The sequence below is a fragment of the Centroberyx gerrardi genome, chromosome 7 (genome assembly GCF_048128805.1).
Source record: "Centroberyx gerrardi isolate f3 chromosome 7, fCenGer3.hap1.cur.20231027, whole genome shotgun sequence".
Lineage (NCBI taxonomy): Eukaryota > Metazoa > Chordata > Actinopteri > Beryciformes > Berycidae > Centroberyx > Centroberyx gerrardi.
In genome coordinates, this window is record NC_136003.1 from 30,791,754 (window position 1) to 30,811,999 (window position 20,246).

General features: G+C 45.6%; 1 protein-coding gene across 1 annotated transcript in view; it reads right to left on the minus strand.

The window, feature by feature from the left end:
- stx1b (syntaxin 1B) overlaps positions 1-20,246 on the minus strand; it is a 46,979-nt gene that overhangs the window by 14,409 nt on the left and 12,324 nt on the right. Inside the window, exons 3-4 of the mRNA XM_078284535.1 lie at positions 17,530-17,629; positions 7,241-7,315 (exon numbers count right to left, since the gene is read on the minus strand). Coding sequence (XP_078140661.1) covers positions 7,241-7,315; positions 17,530-17,629 — 175 coding nt within the window. The remainder of the gene's footprint in view (positions 1-7,240; positions 7,316-17,529; positions 17,630-20,246) is intronic.

The following is a 20,246-nucleotide window of genomic DNA, read 5'->3' on the forward strand; positions in this document are numbered from 1 at the left end:
CCTTCCTTCCCTCTTTACCTCCTTCCCTCCTCCCCTTTCTCCCTCTCTCCGTTCTTCTCTTCCTCACTTCTTCCCTTTCTCTCCATGCCTTTTTCTCTTTCTCTCTTTCCCATCCCTCCTTCTTGTTCCCTCTCCATCCCTCCTTCCTTACCTCTCTCCCTCCTTCCCTTTCTCGCTCCCTCCCTTCCTTTTCTCTCCCTTTATCCTTCCTTCCCTCTTTACCTCCCTCCCTCCTCCCCTTTCTCCCTCTCTCCCCTCTTCTCTTCCTCACTCCATCCTTTCCTCCCTTTCTCCTTCTCTCCATGCCTTCCTCCCTTTCTCTATCCCTCCTTCTCCCTACCTCCTTCACTTTCACTCTGTCCTCCCATCCCTCCCTTGTTTTCTCCCCTTCTTCCTCCCTCCTTCCCTTTTTCTCTCCATTTGTCCTTCCTTCCCTCCCCTAGCTCCTCCCCTCCTCCCCTTTCTCCCTCCGTCCTTTCTTATCTTTCTCTCTCCTTCACTCCTTCCCTTTCCCCTGTCTCCTTCACTTTCACTCTGTTCTCCTGTCTCTCCCTCTTTTCTTCCTTTTCTTCCTCCCTCCCTCCCTCCCTCCCTCCCTCCATTTTCTCTCTCCCTTTCTCCTTCCTTCCTTCCTCCCCCTTCTCCCTCTCTCCCCTCTTCTCTTCCTCACTCCATCCTTTCTCACTCCACCTTCCTCCTTCCCTTTCTCCCTCCCTCTTTCACTCTCACTGTTCTCCCATCCCTCCCTTGTTTTCTCCCTTTCTTCTTTTGTCCCTTCTTTTCTTTCCTCTCTCCTTCCCTCCTCCTTTTTCTCTCCATTCCTCCTTCCCTTTCTCCCTCCCTCCTTGTCTTCCGATGGAGATTTTCACATCAAAGTATTAACTCCTGCCCACCCACCTCTCTTGCTGAAGCCAAGGAAAAAAAAATAGATCCCACGGCAAAATACAACACCTCCCTCCTTCCCTCCTCCTCCTCCTCCTCCTTTCCTCTCCTCTCCCATCCTCTTTCTCTCCCTCCGTCTCCCCTCCCTCCCCCCCGTCCTCCTCTCCTCCGCCAAATCAGCTCCGAGCCTGAGAAATGCATCATCATTCAGCTGGGGAGCCGAAGGTTTAATACTTCATTATTCAACTAGGGAGACAGAGTTTAATAATGTGTGTGGAAGAGGAGGATATTCTTGTCACAGGCCGCCTACGGTGCAAATATCACCGCAACTCGCATAAAATACAGACGGCAGCGTGGAGTCAGCGGGCGAAAGCGAGGGATGAAGGCGATGTTGCGGTGCTGAGGAGAGGAAAGGAGGGGGGGGGGAGGAAGGAAAGAGCGAGGGAGGGAGGGACGACTTGAGACAAAATAGCCTTTGTGTTTTCCTGTTCTCGGACATGATTGTTGAATTTCTGTGCAGGGACTGTGGGTCAGTCTCCGTTCGTTTGTTCAGTAATCCGTCATGCGCCAAATATCTCAGACATTAGAAGAAAATTTAGACGAAATTGGATTTTGATGAATGATGCATCTCACAACTGTGTTCCAGCATTTTTAGCAGTGATTGGCCAAAGGTTTACATGTCTGTTGGACCGTCTGTCACGTGCGATATCTCAAACGTCGTAAAAAAACTTGGACGAAATCGGATTTTGACGAAGCCTGGGAGAATGATGCATCTCAGCACTGCGTTGCTGCATTTTCAAAATGATAGTGATTGGCTGATGAGCAAATGAACGGACAAACGATCAAACCATGTGGCGCGGTCTGAACGGGACGCTGCATCATTCGTTTACTTGTTTGCATGTTTGTTCGTCCGTCCGTCACGTGCGATATCTCAGACGGATATTGAAATACTTGGATTTTTTTAAATTGGATTTTGACGAAACTTGGGAGAATGATGCATCTCACCATTGCTGCATATTCAAAATTACACCGATTGGTCGACATCTACATCGTTTGTTTGTTTGTTTATCCATGTGTTACACGCGATATACACCGCTGATACGATGTATTTTGACGAAGCTTGGGTAAATGATGCATCTCATCGCCGCGTTGCAGCATTTCCAAAATGAAACTGACGGTCACAAACGGCTCCATTGTTCGTTTGTTCATTTGTTTGTTTGTTTCTTGGCTCGGCACGTTCGGTCCCAGATGGCAGAACACCAGTGCATTATGGGTCTACTGCCCAATGTTGAACCATTACATTATTTGCTTGATACGACGCCAAATGCTAAGCGCTCATTGCTGTGGTGTGTTTCCGCAATGCACTTCCCAGAATTCACCTGTCAATCAAACAGCGTGGGCGGGACTGTGACATCTTTCTCCTTGGATTTTCTGTTGAAATTTCTTAAAATTCTTAAAAAACGACTTAATTGGCCGCCATTAGATTTGCATTAGTGTGTGTTGGGTTTGGACGCTACGGTAACATTCCCTTGCTGCAGATTCCCTCTTCCTGCCCCCATGGGTGTCATGTTACACCCTGTGATGTCTGTCTATCTCCAGTGAGTGATGTGATGAACTACACTAAATGCTTATATAATGTTTTCCAGTGAGTGTGTGTGTGTGTCTCCAGTGTGTGACGTCTCCCTCCCTGGCTCCTGGCCCAGCTGCTCTCTACTGGATCCACGATGACTCAGCAATATCGCCAAGCGCTGTGTGTGTGTGTGTGTGTGTGTGTGTGTGTGAAAGAGAGAGAGAGAGAGAGAGGGAAAGTGGGTGAGTAAGCAACAGATAGAACGAGCGTGTGTGTTTGAGTGTGTGCGTAGACTGTGTGTGTTTGTGTGACAGAGAGAGAGAGAAACAGAGAATATGTGTGTGTGAGGGACTGTGTGACTGTTTTTGCATGTGCACTGCGTTTGTGCACTTCCTTTGTGTGTGTGTGTGTGTGTGTGTGTGTGTGTGTGTGTGTCCCTGTGCCAGAAGGCGTCTTAAACAAGGCTTCAGCAGGCTCTCAGTAAATATCAATACAGCATCATGACTGCTTGGGAGGGACATTGATCTAAGCTGGCAGAGTTCACCGTTCCTCCTCGACTGTCTGCCTGACTGCCTGTCTGTCTGTCACATCAGTCCATCTACCTGTCTGCCTGTCTGTCTGCCTGTCTGTCTGTCACATCAGTCCATCTACCTGTCTGTCTGCCTGTCTGTCTGTCACATCAGTCCATCTACCTGTCTGCCTGTCTTCCTGCCTGCCTGCCTCTACCTGGTTGTCCTTCTGTCTGTCTGCCTCCCCGTCTTTCTGTCTCAGTCATGTTTTGTGTGGTGAAATATATAAAAACAGTCATGTTGTGTCGAGGTGTATCGAGATGCATCGTCAAGGTGTGTGAAGGCATATCGAGGTGTGTCGAGGGGTTTCGAGGTGTGTCGAGGTTTGTGGAAGTGTATCAAGTTGTGTCGAGGTGTATCAAGGTGTATCGAGGTGTGTTGAAGTGTATAAAAGTGTATTGAGGTGTGTAGAGGTGTATCGAGGTGTATTGAGGTTTGTAGAGGTGTATCCAGGTGTGTAGAGGTGTGTAGAGGTGTATCGAGGTGTATCGAGGTCTATGGAGGTGTGTTGAGGTGTTTCAAGGTGTATTGAGGTGTATCGAGGTGTTTCGAGGTGTATCGAGGTGTGTCAAGGTGTATTGAGGTGTGTCAAGGTGTATCGAGGTGTGTTGAGGTCTATCAAGGTGTATCGAGGTGTTTCAAGGTGTATCGAGGTGTGTCGAGGTATATCGAGGTGTATCAAGGTGTGTCGAGGTGTATCGAGGTGTATCGAGGTGTATCGAGGTGTATCGAGGTGTATCGAGGTGTGTCGAGGTGTATCGAGGTGTATCGAGGTGTGTCGAGGTGTGTCGAGGTGTATCGAGGTGTATCGAGGTGTTTCGAGGTGTATCGAGGTGTATCGAGGTGTATCGAGGTGTTTCAAGGTGTATGGAGGTGTATCGAGGTGTATCGAGGTGTTTCAAGGTGTATGGAGGTGTATCGAGGTGTTTCAAGGTGTATGGAGGTGTTTCAAGGTGTATCGAGGTGTATCGAGGTGTATCGAGGTGTATCAAGGTGTATCGAGGTGTATCGAGGTGTATCGAGATGTATCGAGGTGTATCGAGGTGTTTCAAGGTGTATCGAGGTGTATCGAGGTGTATCGAGGTGTGTACAGGTGTGTCGAAGTGTATCAAGGTGTGCAGAGGTGTATCGAGGTGTATCGAGGTGTATCGAGGTGTATCGAGGTGTTTCGAGGTGTATCGAGGTGTATCGAGGTGTATCGAGGTGTATCGAGGTGTGTACAGGTGTGTCGAAGTGTATCAAGGTGTGCAGAGGTGTGTCTGTTGTGTGTTTTGGTGTGGTGTTACTAAGCTCTTCTTCCAAATGAATCCCCGGTTTGATTCCTTGTTGCCATAGCAATGGTGTTCAGTGCTTTCCATTTTGTTGCTGGCGCTACGATAATGATAATGACGATGATAATGACGATCATCAGTAACAGTGAGGAACTGAGAGAGTCCCATGAGAGATGGAAGCTCCTTCTACTGGGATCAACTCTCTCCTCCTCCTCTTCCTCGTGGCAGGAGTGATGAAGGCTGACAGTTACCACCCAAAAAAAAACAAAAAAAGAGGGAGACTGGACTTTGACAAAGCAGATTCTGCCAATACATAAAAAACAAGTCTCACTTTCTTTGCCTATTTACAATTATTGGTTTGTACTATTTTCTTTGTTCGATCGGCGTTTCCTCCGACCGGATTTCAGTTACACTGAAAAGGTGAAACTCAAAGGTTTAATAAACATAAAGCAAGCGATTCACTTAACCACAATTCAGCAGCATGACTAGTTTTTTTAATATATTGGCAGAATCTGATTTGTTGGCGTTCGTTTATGTGTTAGAAGTGATTTTCAGACTGTTCCTCCGTACAACTGCAGTGAATGGAGAGAGGAAAAAAACCCAATTCTCCAGTCTCCTCTACCGGAGCAGAGAATCAGCGATTTTGGGGTTTTATCACGGCCAGGAAGCTGCACAACCCAGTTCAACAGCACTTTAAGAGTTCTTAGGTTTTGTTAGACATCTAAGGGTTATTTAAGGGATTAGGGATTATTTTCAGGGTTTATTCAAGGGCTCTGCATTTTATATTTCCGGCTTTAAGTACACTCTAAAAAGTGATGTATCATTTCCAACACGTCCATGTCCAATAGCATGTCTAAATAACAATACATATTGACATAAGTTGTGTTGCGTTAAAGAGTAAATGCAACTTTCCAAACCCAGACCCTCAGATGTTTTGAAAATGACTTTTTAAGAACGTGAAGCAGCCGACAGCGCTGTGGGCGGAGCCAGGCTGCTCCCGTGGGTCACAAAACGACAAATCTACAGTACAGAGCTGGCAGCTCTAGAGGGCTTGTTCTTGGTAGACTGCAGTGTGTGTGTGTGTGTGTGTGTGTGTATGTATGTGTGTGAGAGAGAGAGCCAGAGACACAGGACAATAACACACAGGCCTTGTGGGGATTCCAATTATAGCTTTATCTCCACCATCACTGCTATTCTCAGACTGCATATAGCGTGTGTGTGTGTGTGTGTGTGTGTGAGTGTGTAACACCGTGCATGTGATTATGTGCGTGCAGAAGATAGCTTGTGTGTCTGCTGGTGTGTGTGTGTGTGTGCACTTGTGGCTTCTATGTGAGTAGGTGTGTCTGTGCTTGTGTGTGTCTTTATGCATGTATGTCAGTGTGTGTGTGTGTGTGTGTGTGTGTGTGTTTGTGTGCCTGTGGCGTGTATGTGTGTGTGTCCACCCTTGTGTGTGTATTAATGCACAAGTGTATCTGTATCTGTAGTGTGTCTATGCGCCTATGATATGTGGTTGTGTGCATGTGCCTGCATTTGTGTGTGCATGCGCCTGTGGCCTGTGTGTGTGTGTGTGTGTGTGTGTGTGTGTGCTGCTGTCTCCTGGATAGGCCAACCCCTGGCTGTTCACATTAAAGCAGTGATGTCCTTGAACTCTCAGCATGAACCGGCACTGCTGCACTGAGTGTGTGTGTGTGTGTTTGTGTGTGTGTGTGTGTGTGTGTGTGAGGGAGAGAGACAGAAACCCCTCCCCTTCCAATAGCTTTAAGCTCATTGTCGGATGTGTGTGTCTGCATGTGTGTCTGTGTGTGTGCTTTCACGTGTGTGTGTGTGTGTGTGTGTGAGTAGTATCTGCTGTATGATACTGTCCCGGCGATGACAGAGATACAGCTTGACAAATCACCCGGACTATTTTAGAATATAATGTTTCTGCAGTGAAGGACGACGAGCCGCTTCGTAACGCTCTGATCTCATCTGGTGGTTTTTATCATTATAATGCAGAGCGAGGATCGAGCAGAACTTGGCAGGACTCCGCCTCGAACGCCGGCGCTCCCCCTGGTGACCTGCGTCTAACGATTTCTCACGCGGACCAAATAAAAACATCGCTCCAGAACTTTAGTCGATATATAAATGGGTTTGGAAGCGGCAAATGATATTAGATGCAGGGACTTTGCCAAACTTCGGGGTTTAATGATTTTTTTAAAGGTTTTAAAGGGCCTCCTGCAGTGTCCCCATCACTCCTTTACAGTTTCTTAAAGGGGCAGCCAACTAAAATATTCAATTTCTCATCAAAATGTTTTCTGTTTTAGTCATCGTTGGTGTAAAAAAACGGCACGAAACGGTGAGAATCTGAAGTGGTTTCTGCGCTGAGAAAAGCCGATCAGCTGATTTCTCCAATCAGAAGTCGACCTCAACACGCCGCTCTCTCTCTCTCTCTCTCTCTCTCTCTCTCTCTCTCTCCAGTCCACAGTGAAGCTCGCTCCACCAAAGGGCAGAGGGAACGCCCAGCAGCTCTCTTGAACCGTATCACAATAGAAAATGCAGCGGCCATTTTATTCCAGTTATTGAATGTTAGGAAGGCTCAGATCTTGATCGGATGATGAACTCAAGAGTGAGACTGAAGAAGAAAATCAACATGTTTAATTGGGTGGAGCGTCCCTTTAAAGGAAAAGTTTGGTGTGTTTGGTCTCTTTCTCCTCTAGATAACTTGATCATTCACAGTAAAGTTCACTGAGTTATCCTGATTTTTTTAAGGTGAAAGAGGACGCCATTCGCAATTTTAGGGGAGTAACAGAAAAGTAGTATAACAAGTATAACGAATATTATATCTCCCAGGGAGAAATAAGTAGAGTTGCTTCTGAAATGAGTAAAATATGAGTTTTATATTACTTGTTTTTGAAAAATAATGAGCCCAACGCCGGTGCGGATCTAATTAGCGTGTTTCTAGTCCTTACCTTTTAATTTTGAGCGGACTTTATTGGCTGTCTTCTTGATGTCAGCTGTAAGGTCCTCCAACTCCTGCTTGGTCTCTGCAAGGAAAGAGAGAGAGAGAAGAGAGAGAGAGAGAGAGAGAGAGAGAGAAGTGATGAAACACATGTCACAGTGTCCATTCTATTTTGTGTTTTATTTATTATGTTCAAGGTACAGCATGGCACCTTCTGCTGAATCACTGCCACCCCGCTGCTGGCTTTGTTTCCATAGTGATTTACTGGATCGTAGATCTGGTCTGCTCTGACCTTTTCAAACACTTTCATACAAAAAGAGATCGACTGTATATCACATCGCAAGGGGAGAGAGATGGAGGAGAGGGGGGATGAGATTTAGGGGAGGAAGAGGAAAGGTAGGAGAGAGGGATGTGACTTTAGGGGAGGAAGAGGAAGACAAGGGAGAAGGGAAGTGATGCAGTTGGGAGAAAGAGAGGGAAGAGGGGGAGGAAGAAGAGGAGAGAGGAGGAGGAGGAGGGGAGTGATCTGAGGGAGACAGGTGAGAGGGGGATGAGATTTAGGGGAGGAAGAGGAAGGTAGGAGAGAGGGATGTGACTTTAGGGGAGGAAGAGGAAGACAGGGGCGAAGGGAAGTGAAGCAGTTGGGAGAAAGAGAGGGAAGAGGGGGAGGAAGAGGAGGAGAGAGGGGAGGAGTGATCTGAGGGAGACAGGTGAGAGGGGGATGAGATTTAGGGGAGGAAGAGGAAAGTAGGAGAGAGGGATGTGACTTTAGGGGAGGAAGAGGAAGACAAGGGAGAAGGGAAGTGATGCAGTTGGGAGAAAGAGAGGGAAGAGGGGGAGGAAGAGGAGGAGAGAGGGGAGGAGTGATCTGAGGGAGACAGGTGAGAGGGGGATGAGATTTAGGGGAGGAAGAGGAAAGGTAGGAGAGAGGGATGTGACTTTAGGGGAGGAAGAGGAAGACTGGGGAGAAGGGAAGTGATGCAGTTGGGAGAAAGAGAGGGAAGAGGGGGAGGAAGAGGAGGAGAGAGGGGGGGAGTGATCTGAGGGAGACAGGTGAGAGGGGGATGAGATTTAGGGGAGGAAGAGGAAAGGTAGGAGAGAGGGATGTGACTTTAGGGGAGGAAGAGGAAGACAGGGGCGAAGGGAAGTGAAGCAGTTGGGAGAAAGAGAGGGAAGAAGGGGAGGAAGAGGAGGAGAGAGGGAGGAGGAGACAGGTGAGAGGGGGATGAGATTGAGGGAAAAGGAGGAGGGAGGACAGAAGTACGGAAGGAGATGAGTGCTTAAACTTGAATGTGATTATTATTGAATTTAACTTTTAACTAGAATTTCAAATGCAGTTTTCTCAACTCAGGAATTTAGGAAAAGCAAACGAGCAAAGATTCAATCCAGCGACGAGGGGGAGCTCACTGAAGCTACAATCTACGTTTTCTAATTGTTTCTTACAAATGTAACGCCTGCAGATAAACGAGCTAGTAGTATAAATCTCTCTCAAAGCATCTCTTCTCATTAACTGAGGTTCATGTTTTTTGGTACAAGGTCCCTGACAAAATAAACAAATAGAATAAAAGAGATAAATAAGCAAATTGAATTTTGGACTTTTTTTTTTTTTTAGTACTCAACGCTTCAATATAACAAACTACAATTTCTGCAGGTCAAATATACAGTCTGCTGCACTGAGGTGTGATGTCAGAGGGAGAGGAAGGTAAGAGAGAGGAAGGGAGGGATGATTTTGGAGGGAAAAGAAGGGAAGGAGAGGGAGGGGGGCGGGGTAAGGGGGGAGGGGGGGGGAGTAAGGTGGAGAGAGAGATGTGAATTTGCTCTCTGTGTGTGTGCAGCATCAAGTGCTAACAGTGACATCACAGTGTTCATATTATCAACTCATGTGTGTGTGTGTGTGTGTGTGTGTGTGTGCGTGTGTGTGTGTGTGTGTGTGTGTGTGTGTGTGTGTGTGGCTCAGCTGCAGTGCTGGGTCAGATTTACGACTGCTGCAGTGCCATTCAGCCACCGGAAACCCACTCAGCCCTTTCTACCTCTCTCTCTCTCTCTCTCCCTCTCTCTCTCTTTCTCTCTCTCTCTCTCTCTCCAGCTCAACCTCTGACTCACCCTCGTTTCCCTCCATTCGTCCTCCTGCTGGCCTCTGCCTCCCTCTTTCGCCTTTTTCCCCCTCTCCCTCCTCCCTCTCTTCCCTTTCCTCCATCTCTATTTCCATCCCTCTCTTTTCCTCCTCCTCTTGAAACTCTCTTTCCTCCCTCTCTACTCTATCTCTCCCTCTCTGCATCCCTTTCTCCTCATCCTTCACTCTCCTCCAGTTTTTTTCTTCTCTGCTCCCTGCTTTGCCCTCCTATCCATCCGTCTCTCCCTCATTTTCCCTCCTTTCCTTCCCTTCCTTTCCTTTTACTCCCTCTTATATCCTTCCCTCCTTCCTTCACCTCTCTCTTTCTCTCTCTCTCTCTTCAGGTCGGTTTCAGGTCGTTCCATTACCAGCCTCTTATCTCCTCCTCATAAAAAAACGAACCTTTCCATTTTATTTCCCAGAGTATTAACTGTCCGGCCGCCATAATTATACAATAATTAATCTGAAGGAGTCACATTAAAAATTCATCATAGTCTCATTTTTTTGTTGGTTGTCCCAAACAAATTGGTGGGACATTTTAGAGTTTTTTTGTTAACTTTTAACTATATGTTGGTTGGTATATGTTGGTTTTCACATGTGAACAATTTTTCTGACGTTGTATTCTGATGTCACGTGATGTAAAAGCTCAGATGTAAAAAAAAAAAAATTTTTCTAGATGAACAGTTTTTTTTCCCACGTGAACTTTTTTTTTTCACATTGTCACCTGATATCAGATATGTCAGTATGTTGTTTCACATATGAAAACTTCATTTCACACGCAAAGAGAATATTCACAGGTGAAAATGTCATTGGGAAATTTCACGTTCATGTATGAAAATCAACATGTCCAAAGGGCACATGTGCTTTTTCACGTGTGACTTTTTTCCAAGTGTGTCCCCTGCTTCATATTCATACAGTTTATCACTTTCCCACTGGAGTGGTTTGCAGGTGCGGTGCCTTGCTCAAGGGCATGTTGACGCTGAATGAGGGGAAGGGGAGGGGTGGACGCTCCTCATCCAGGTTTCCCCGGTCTGTCCTGGATCCAGACCGGTGACTCTCTGGTCACGGTCCCTCCTCTCTGACCCGCGGGCCGCCGTCACCAAACCTCCACACGGCTCTAAAAACGCTACATTTTAGATGTGTTTAGGATGTCAAACTCAGATCTTCAGAGGATATGTGTGGTGTGTTTCTCAGCTCATGGAAAATGAATGGACCTGGTGAATAACTCAGTTTGCAGGAGCTGCGTATGGAGACTCCTAAAATACTGCTGTAGCCAAAACATTCACATTTGAGGCGTTTAGCTGATTTATCCGGACCGGAGCAGCTTCCAGTGCAGGAGCAGGACCAGGATCAGTATCTGCTGCTTCAGCGCCTGTGGAGGCTTTACACCGCCGGGCCACCTCAGCCTCAGGACAGATGACATCATCAAGATGACTGACAGGTGTCGGGGACCTTGACCGACTGAGGAGGAGGAGGGCGGGGCTAACGATACACTTCCTGCCTCAAGGTGAAAACTTGCAGATTGTAGCTTTATTTGTCCTCACACAGGATGAGCTGCATTTGTTTTGCTAATGCTTCCATAAAACTGTTCTTTATTCTTTAAACAGTCCTTTGTCCAGAGTATCTGTAGTTAGGTTCTTCATCAAACACACAGTACAGCACAGCAAGCCCCGCTCATTTGATTGGTGGAACATCTCCGTTAGCCAATTAGCACTAACGAGGCTGTTAATGAACGATGTAATTCTGGATAATTCCACTTGATGTAAACAAACACAGACACACGTTTCCTTCATGTGGGATTCAACCGTTAAAAAGGAAACTTTAAGGCCGTGTGTGTGTGCGTGTGTGTGTGTGTGTGCGTGTGTGTGTGTGTCTGTACTGTACTGTGCTTAATGCCAGTCAGTATTTTAGCACTGTTGAGTAGCCAGTGTGTGTTTTATTCTCCTATTGATTAGCAAGAGTCAGCTCAACGTGTTCGGTGTCAGTGGATTCACATCAGCACAACAACAACAACATCATCATCATCATCATCATCAGCACAACACCAAACACAACACAACTCACACGTTACAACTTAACACACAAATGCACACAAAAAAATCACAGAACCTCCAGAAACACTTAAAGCTGCTGTTTGTAATTTCCCTTTGAGTTTACAGAACTGAGCAACTGTGTGAGAAACATGCTCTGCAAATATTTAAATTAACAAATATATACTACTGCTGCTAATACTGCTGCTAATACTACTACTGCTACTACTACTACTACTGCTAATACTGCTATAATTACTGCTACTACTACTGCTACTATTACTGGTGTTTACTATTGCTGCTACTACTACTACTGCTACTTATTGAATCTTATCATATACTACTATTACCACTAGTACTACTACTAATATTATTATATGCATACATTATGCAATGTTTTGATCTCTGTATTTGATAGATGCCTGCCACGAGTAGAGAGAGGGAGAGAAGAAGAGAAAGAGAGAGAGAAGGGAAAGGAGAAAGATAAAGGAAGAGAAAGAGAGAGGAGCGATGGCAGAGAGACCGAGAAATAAACAGAAAACCAGGTCTCTCTCTCTCTCTCTCTCTCTCTCTCCCTCCCTCTCTCTCTCTCTCCCTCCCCCTCCCTCTCTCTCCCTCCCCCCTCTCTCTCTCTCTCTCTCTCTCTCCCTCCCTCCCTCTCCTCTCTCTCTCTCTCCCTCCCCCCTCTCTCTCTCTCTCTCTCCCTCCCTCTCTCTCTCTCTCCCTCTCTCTATCTCTCCCCCCCCCTCCCTCTCCCCCCCCCCCTCTCTCTCTCTCTCTCCCTCTCTCTATCTCTCTCCCTCCCCCCCCCCCCCCCCCCCTCTCTCTCTCTTTATGAATGGCTGTGGTCTGCAGTGTGTGGCAGTGGGCAGGGTGGAGGGGGAACTACAGCTGTAGCCTGGACTCTCACTACGCTTCCCATAATGCATTATTCAGGGAGCTACGCTGGAATGCATTTTGTATGGCGGGTTGGCTGGCAGGCAGCGCAGCAGCAACCAGGCTGACCTAGAATTCAGCAGAAGAAGAAGAAGAAGTATTTTCACTGGAAGCAAGACTCATACCACCATTATTGATGTGTGTGTGTGTGGTGTCTCCATGTTGTGGTAGCACAGCTGAGTAAACTATACCTCATCTCATCTCATTTCATCTGAACTCATCTCATCTTATATTATCTCATCTTATTTCATCTCTCTTGATTTCATCTCATTTCATCTGGTCTGATCTTCTCTCCTCATCTTCCTCTCCCCTCCTCTTCTCCTCCTCTCCTCTTCCTCTCCCCTCCTCCTCTCCTCTTCCTCTCCCCTCTCTTCTCCTCCTCTCCTCTCTTCTTCCTCTCCCCTCATCTCCCATCCTCTTCCTCCCCTCTCCCCTCCTCTCCTTTTCTCTCCTCTTATCTCATGTCATTTCACTTCATTTAATCTCCTCTGGTCTGATTTTCATCCCCTCTCCTCCCCTCTCCTTTCCTTTCCTCTCCTCTCCCCTCCTCTTGTCCTCCTCTTCCTCTCCTCTCCTCTCCTATCCTCCCCCCTCCTGTTCCTCTCCCATCCTCTCCTCTCCTTTTCTCTCCTCTTATCTCATGTAATTTCACTTCATTTCATCTCCTCTGGTCTGATTTTCATCCCCTCTCCTCTCCTCTCCACTCCTCTCCCATCCTCTCCTCTCCCATCCTCTCCTCTCCCCTCCTCTTCCTCTCCTCATTCATGAAGACATGAAATATAATCTCTTGGCTGTAGCTTCTGCATCCAGCACTTATTTCTGATACATACACATACAGAAACACACAGAAACACACAGAAACATACAGAAACACACAGAGACACACAGAAACACACAGAAACATACAGAAACACACAGAAACACACAGAAACATACAGAAACACACAGAGACACACAGAGACACACAGAAACACACAGAGACACACAGAGACACAGGAGACAGGTCCAGGCTCGTCCACCAGACCAGACAGACCAACACCAACCTGACTTCACTCACATGTACGCAGCGGTTAACTCTCTCCACTGAGGTTAACCAGCAACCAGCCAGCATGCAGTTTAACTGGCCTCCCTTCCCAGGGGGCAAGGCCTCGCTTCAGCATGCAGGGGGGGGGGGACATAAAGAAGGAAAGAACGGAAAGAAGAAGAAAGAAAGAAAGAGAGAAAGAAAGCAAGAAGGAAAGAAAGAGAAATGACAGGAAAGACGTAATGAAGGAAAGAGTGAAAGGAAGAGGGAAGGAAGCAAGGAAGGGAGGAAAGAAGTCGGCAAGTGAAAAGATGGAAAGGAAGGATGGAAAACAAAAGAAGAGGCAAGAAGGAAGGAAGGAAGGGGGGAAAGCAAAAAGAAGATAAGGACAGGAGGAAGAAGGAAAGAAAGACCAGAAAGAAGAAGAAAGAAAGAAAGAAAGAAAGAGAGAAAGAAAGCAACAAGGAAAGAAAGAGAAATGACAGGAAAGACGTAATGAAGGAAAGAGTGAAAGAAAGAGGGAAGGGAGCAAGGAAGGGAGGAAAGAAGTCGATAAGTGAAAAGATGGAAAGGAAGGATGGAAAACGAAAGAAGAGGCAAGAAGGAAGGAAGGAAGGGGGAAAGCAAAAAGAAGATAAGGACAGGAGGAAGAAGGAAAGAAAGGACAGAAAGAGCAAATGAGAGAGGGAAGGACGGAAGGAATTAAAGAGGGAAGGAAGCAAGGATGGAAGGAAAGATGGAGGTGAGAGAAGAGAAGGAAAGGAAGGGTGGAAAGAAGAAAAAAGACAAGGAGGAAGAAGGGAGGGAAGCAAAGAGAAGGAAAATGACAGGAGAAAGAAAAAGAAAGAAGACAAAAGGAAGGGAGGAAAGGAACAGAAAAGAAGGAGAAATGAGGAGAGAAAAGAAAAAGAAAGAAAAGAAGGGAAAAAAGTGGGAGAGGAAGAGAAAGAAAAACAAGAAAAAACGATCAACATTTGGCATGCAACGACAGAACAGAACAGAAAACATCGACATGCAGAGAAAGAAAATCAAATCATAAGGATGCATGCAAAACACATGAACATGAAGTGTGTGTTCAGTTTGGATCGAGTGTGTGTTCAGTTTGGATCGAGTGTGTGTTCAGTTTGGATCGAGTGTGTGTTCAGTTTGGGTCGAGTGTGTGTTCAGTTTGGATCGAGTGTGTGTTCAGTTTGGATCGAGTGTGTGTTCAGTTTGTGTCGAGTGTGTGTTCAGTTTGGATCGAGTGTGTGTTCAGTTTGGATCGAGTGTGTGTTCAGTTTGGATCGTGTGTGTCAGACCATCAGCAGTGTGTGACAGTGCAGAGTTAGTGCCATTTATCGCTAAAAAATACCAACAATTAAGCAGAATCTGTAAAATATTTTTGCATTTTCCGTTCAGAAATCCATTTCTTACTTGTACTGTAGAAAAATTCTCCCACATTTGAGTTTTTAAAGCCTGAAACCAACACTGATATCTTTGTACTGAAGCTGCCGGTAGCTGATATTTCACGGTAATATTCGCCGTCTTTAAATTTATCCACTTTTGCGCTAAAAGAGTACAAATATTCAGTGTTTCCTCCCAGGACTTTCTTCTCATCAGGGTGGAAAAGCCTCTGAAACATCTAAAGCATCATGGGACACTAAAACTCTCCACTGAAACAGGCAGGGATACATCACTGCCTGTAAATGAGGAATTCATTTACAAAAGGCAGACGATTTCACAGACTGTTTTTATGTGGCTGTGATCAGGGAGGAACCTCCATCATATTGGCAGCACATCATATGTTTAATAAAAGGCCAATATCTGCAAACCGATATTACTGTATTACTGTATGTATGTATGTACAAGACAAATTCCCCTCTATCTATTGAAAGTTCAGTCATATTCTCTCATCAGGCCACTGTGACTTTGCCCAAACTGCAAAGTGTAAATATAAACTGTTATATTTGGACGAAGATAGAAATATCTACAGTGGGTAAAGTATTAACCGGCTGATTTGGGCGCCGGCAGCAGCTCCTGTGTGACAGTGTGTCTGTGAGTATCAGGCTCATGGTTATGAAACACAGTGACTAGACACTTCATCCTGTGTGGGGTGAGGTCAGCTGGCATTTAGCTGCAGCAGGCTCCGAGGAGGAGGCTGAGCTCGGCTCGCAGCTAACCGGGCGAGCGCTCGCTCTAAATACGCATCGCGGCTCCATCTGCGGAGACAGCGGCCGCCACCGGGGCTCCACGCGGCGAGGAACCTGCTAAACATCCCTACCTGCTTCACACGGGAAGGGGCGGAGAACGCGAAGCAGGCGGATGACGAATCAGAATCGAGCAAAGAAGCTTTTTCCGCAGCCTGTTAGCAACATGCTAACACATCTAGCTGCTAAAGGCTTCATCTCTGTAATCTGATGTTGAGGCAGACAGAGTATAAAACTGACATCTGCATTTTACCAACAAACTCAACTGTTTCAAAACAAACGAAACTAAAATGGCGCTAGAGGTGATGTATATTCTGTGTAGCCAATGAAAATATGAGCGCTGGAGCCTCACAGTCAACCAGGAAGCACTGACTGTGAGAGAAGGGGGAAGGTGTGTCCCAGACCCAAAGTGAGGTTTGGGTAAAATGTCTGATTTGGGCGCACTGCAGAGACAGAGGCTTGTGATCAGATCCCTGTTGTGGCTGGAGGAGAGAGGGAAGGGAAGCTGAACAAATGCCCCCCCACCCTGAAGTTATCAAAAAATCTATATAGCTGGAATATTATGAACATGTAGACTTAGCATTATATCATTGTACCTCAACTCTCTAACGCTGCTTATAATGTGATAATAAGTTGGTACTCTGTTCATCCCTGTAGTGAAACTGGCTTGAAGCTTTCCTCCCTCTATAGAGAGGTCAGAGGTCAGAGGTCAGATACAGAAGGACACTTCAGCAGGGTGGAACCCAAATCCTCAGGTTGAAGGGCCAGAAATTCAACGTACAACTACATGGCTGTGTTAAAATGTTAACATGTTACAACGGCTAACATATTTTAACACGTTAGCCTTTTAAACAAGCTAATGTTTAAACAAGCTAATGTACACCTAGCATTAGCTTGTATGGCTAGTCCTACTGTTAGCATCAATGATAGCATAGACCTAGCATTAGCTGTTATGCCTACTCCAACACATGTGAAGTGGCTTTGAACTCCACAAAGGGTTCATGAACCCAGATGGATACTTCTAAGAACCTCAAACTTATAGGGGTCCTTGATGTAACCCTTTAGGGAAACATTTCATCTACTGAGACACCCTAAGGTGCTCATTGGCTCCCTTTGTAAAATGACTTTGAGACACCTTTAGGAGCTCTTCAGATCGCAGCCATATTGGAAACCCAGGAGGTTCCTTGATGAACTCCACAAAGGGTTCATGAACCCAGACGGTTCTACCAAGAACCTCAAACTTATAGGAGTCCTTCAAGCGATCCTTTTTGTCTATAGTGAGCCACCCTTAGGTGCTCATTGGCTCCTTTTGGATCATAGGAGAGCCCTTAGTTTTTACAGTGGCTGTTAGCATTTACGACAGCATAGACTCAGCTTTAGGCTTCAGTGTTAGCGTTGAGTCATTCCTGCTGAGTCACTTTGCGTCCGAACACGCGACTCTCCGCTCCGCCTGCGCCTCGCCGGCCGAGTCGGGAGGCGATCTGACGGCAGAGTCTGTCAGACGGGCTCGGCCCCGGCTGACTGACGGCAGCAGCGTGGTGGAGCTCTGCCAAGGGGCTCATCACGGGCTAAAAGCAAGTCGCTGCTGTCATCGCAGAGCGGTAACGGGATTAGGTTTCACTCAAACGGCTGCCCAGAGGTTCAGGGTCATGTTACTGAGGCGTCTGTTTACAGAAAATATTGAATGCTTAATATGTGTTTTTGTAGAGTGATGTGTGCAGGCTGCTGTCTGTTGTATGTCTCGAACTGTCCGACACACGACTGACCACTCACTACGCTTCCCTGTATTACGATCCTGAACGTACAGTTGTAGACCGATATGTACAGAGGCTTTACAGCTGCGTCACATATCGCCTTTCAACAGCGTCTGGCATCATCATGGAGGTCCGCTGGAGGACTGGACCTGCAAATAATGTCTAAATATATAACAACTGGGCTAGAAACAGAGATACCTGCGTGTGTGTGTGGGTGTGTGTGTGTGTGTGTGTGTGTGTGTGTGTGTGTTCTTACTTTCATCAGGGTTGGGCGCGGCCAGGATGGCGCTGTGCTGCTTCTTGACCTGCTCCACATCCTCCGACAGCTTTTCTATACAGCCCCTGATCTCCTCCACCTGAGGATATAGAAAACATTAACATGAGGTTCAAATATCATAATATGAAACAACATCAAAACAGTATGACAGTCATGTGAATGAGTGTTAACAGCCGCAGATCCTCCACCTAAAGATATACAACATTAAGATAACATTCAAACAATACAATAATGAAAAATAACATTAGAACAAGATTAGTATTAACATGGACTTGGACTCGAGTCTCAGTTTTAATAACTTGAGACTTGACTTGACTTGGGTTCTGGTGACTTGGGACTTGACTCTGACTTGTACTTTGATGACTTGAAAAGGTTTCTAAAGTCTTGACTTGAGATCTTGTGTTTGTGTAAATGACTTAGATTGAAAGTGATGAGATTTGTTCCAGCAGACGACTGAATTTAAATTCTGTTTTCTGAATTTGTATGGAATGATTGAATTTATTGAAGTTGAAACTGATTATAGAAATCAAACTCATGATGCTCTTACCAAGTTTTTATCCTATTAAAACCATATTGCATTGAAAAGTCCTAGATATTTAGTTTTCTTTAAGATATTAAATTGATACTGGACTCTTGATTTGTTCTGACTTGACTTGCTGTTCTACATTTAGACTTGAGACTTGACTTGAGACTTGTGCCTCAAGACTTGAGACTGACTTGGGACTCGAGCGAAGTTGACTTGGTCCCACCTCTGCCTCAACCTAATAATAATAATAAAAAACATTAAAATAAAATTAAACAAAGGGGGCTTTCTTAACCCTGACCTATCCAGAGACACAACAAGATTATTAGCTACTCCCTAGTTTAAATAAGGTGATTATTAATACCGAAATTGGAAAATTGCATCAGTAAAGAATAGAGACATAAGCTGGAGAATAGAAAATAAAATTCTACTAAATGATAATAACAAGGTAATAAATTAGATGAAAAAAAAAAATAAAAAATTAGTGATAGAGCGTCTCTGACGCTGATAAAGTGTTTCTCCTCGATGGTTAAAACAAGCAGACTTCACATTCTGCTGGCTAGTGACTCAGATGTACAGTTCGGTGTTCCTCTCCTGTCCCACAGCAGGAGGATAAACTCTGCTAATCTGAGAGGAACCTGGAGCTGCTCCCTGACAGCGCCTGGGACACGCTGACTTGGCTGGATGTTTATTTTTGCGATATTACATCCAAATGAGCTTCATTTCTTCGCTGCGCTAACAGTTATGAAGCAGAAAATGTGCCCATATCCCCGTGAAACGCCCCCCGGGTCCCGCAGCTGCGTCCCGCCGCTGCGTCCCGCCGCTGCGTCCCGCCGCTGTGTCCACACACACCGTCACAATCCCGCTCAGCGCTAATGGAGCAGCTCCGTGATTTTATCGCAGCAGTCTGAGCTCTCTTTGTTTTTTAGCTTTGGGACGGGCTGGGAGACGGGGGATACTGAGCAGAGAGACCGCTGGTGTCGAGACACTGAACCCCCACCAGCTGCAGGTGCTGACCCTGACCTTTGACCTCCCGGAGGAGGAGGGCCAGGGGAAAAGATATTTCCTAACAGGTATCAATAAAGGAGCACATCATTATTCTTGTTCATATTGAGAAATGAAGACAGTCTGTGAGGCAGATCTGTCTCATATACCTTTATATATTTATATACCTGAAGACGTGACGAGCTCGAGTCTCACTGCTCTGGGAGAGAGTTCATGTTCACAGATGTTGATTAAACCGTCCGGTGTCACAGGAGGGAACCAACTTCCTAACACTGAGATTCAGCTCTTTTTTTTTTTTTTACATTATGTTCCTCCATCATGAAAGGGTTGTGTGACAGTAGTACTAATTACTCGCCACAATTCACGTGTTTGTCATGTGAAAAGGTTTGCTAGCGCTTCAGTTTAGGCGAATAAAACAACTTCAGTTAAGGGAACATTAAGGTTTTGACCAGGGTTAAATAAGAAAAACTTTCACTGAAAATGAAAACTTCCCTCCCAGTAGAAAACTAGTTGTCATGAGTTGGGAACTGAACCCGGGTCGTCGCCCAGGTCTGGACCTCCTTCCCTAACCCGTCTCCCTTCAGCTCCGCCTCTCCTTCAGGCCTGAAGTTCACCTGCTCAGTCTGTTTCATGGAAACAGCTCAGTCTATATTAAGCCCTCTAATGCTCTTCTTCTATCATCATTATTATTATCAGTTGCAGTTGAAATAGTAAATGTAGTAGTAGTAGTAGTAGCAGTAATAGTGGTAATTCTAAGTTTTAGTATTAGTAATGATAGTGGTAGTAATAGTATAGTATTAATGGTAATAGTAGTCGTAATAGTTATAATAGTAGTAGCAGTAATATTAGTCATAGTAGTACTAATAGTACTGTAGTAGTAGTAGCAGTAGTAGTATCAGTAGTAGTAGTAGCAGTAATAGTAGTAGTAGTAGTAATACTGTAGTAGTAGTAGTAGTAGCAGTAGTAGTAGTTGCAGTAGTAGCAGTAGTAGTAGTTGCAGTAGTAGCAGTAGTAGTTGTAGTAGTACTGTAGTAGTAGTAGTAGCAACAGTAGTAGTATCAGTAGTAGTAGTAGTACTGTAGTAGTAGTAGCAGTAGTAGTAGTAGCAGTAGTAGCAGTATCAGTAGTAGTAGTAGTAGTAGCAGCAGTAGTAGTAGTAGTACTGTAG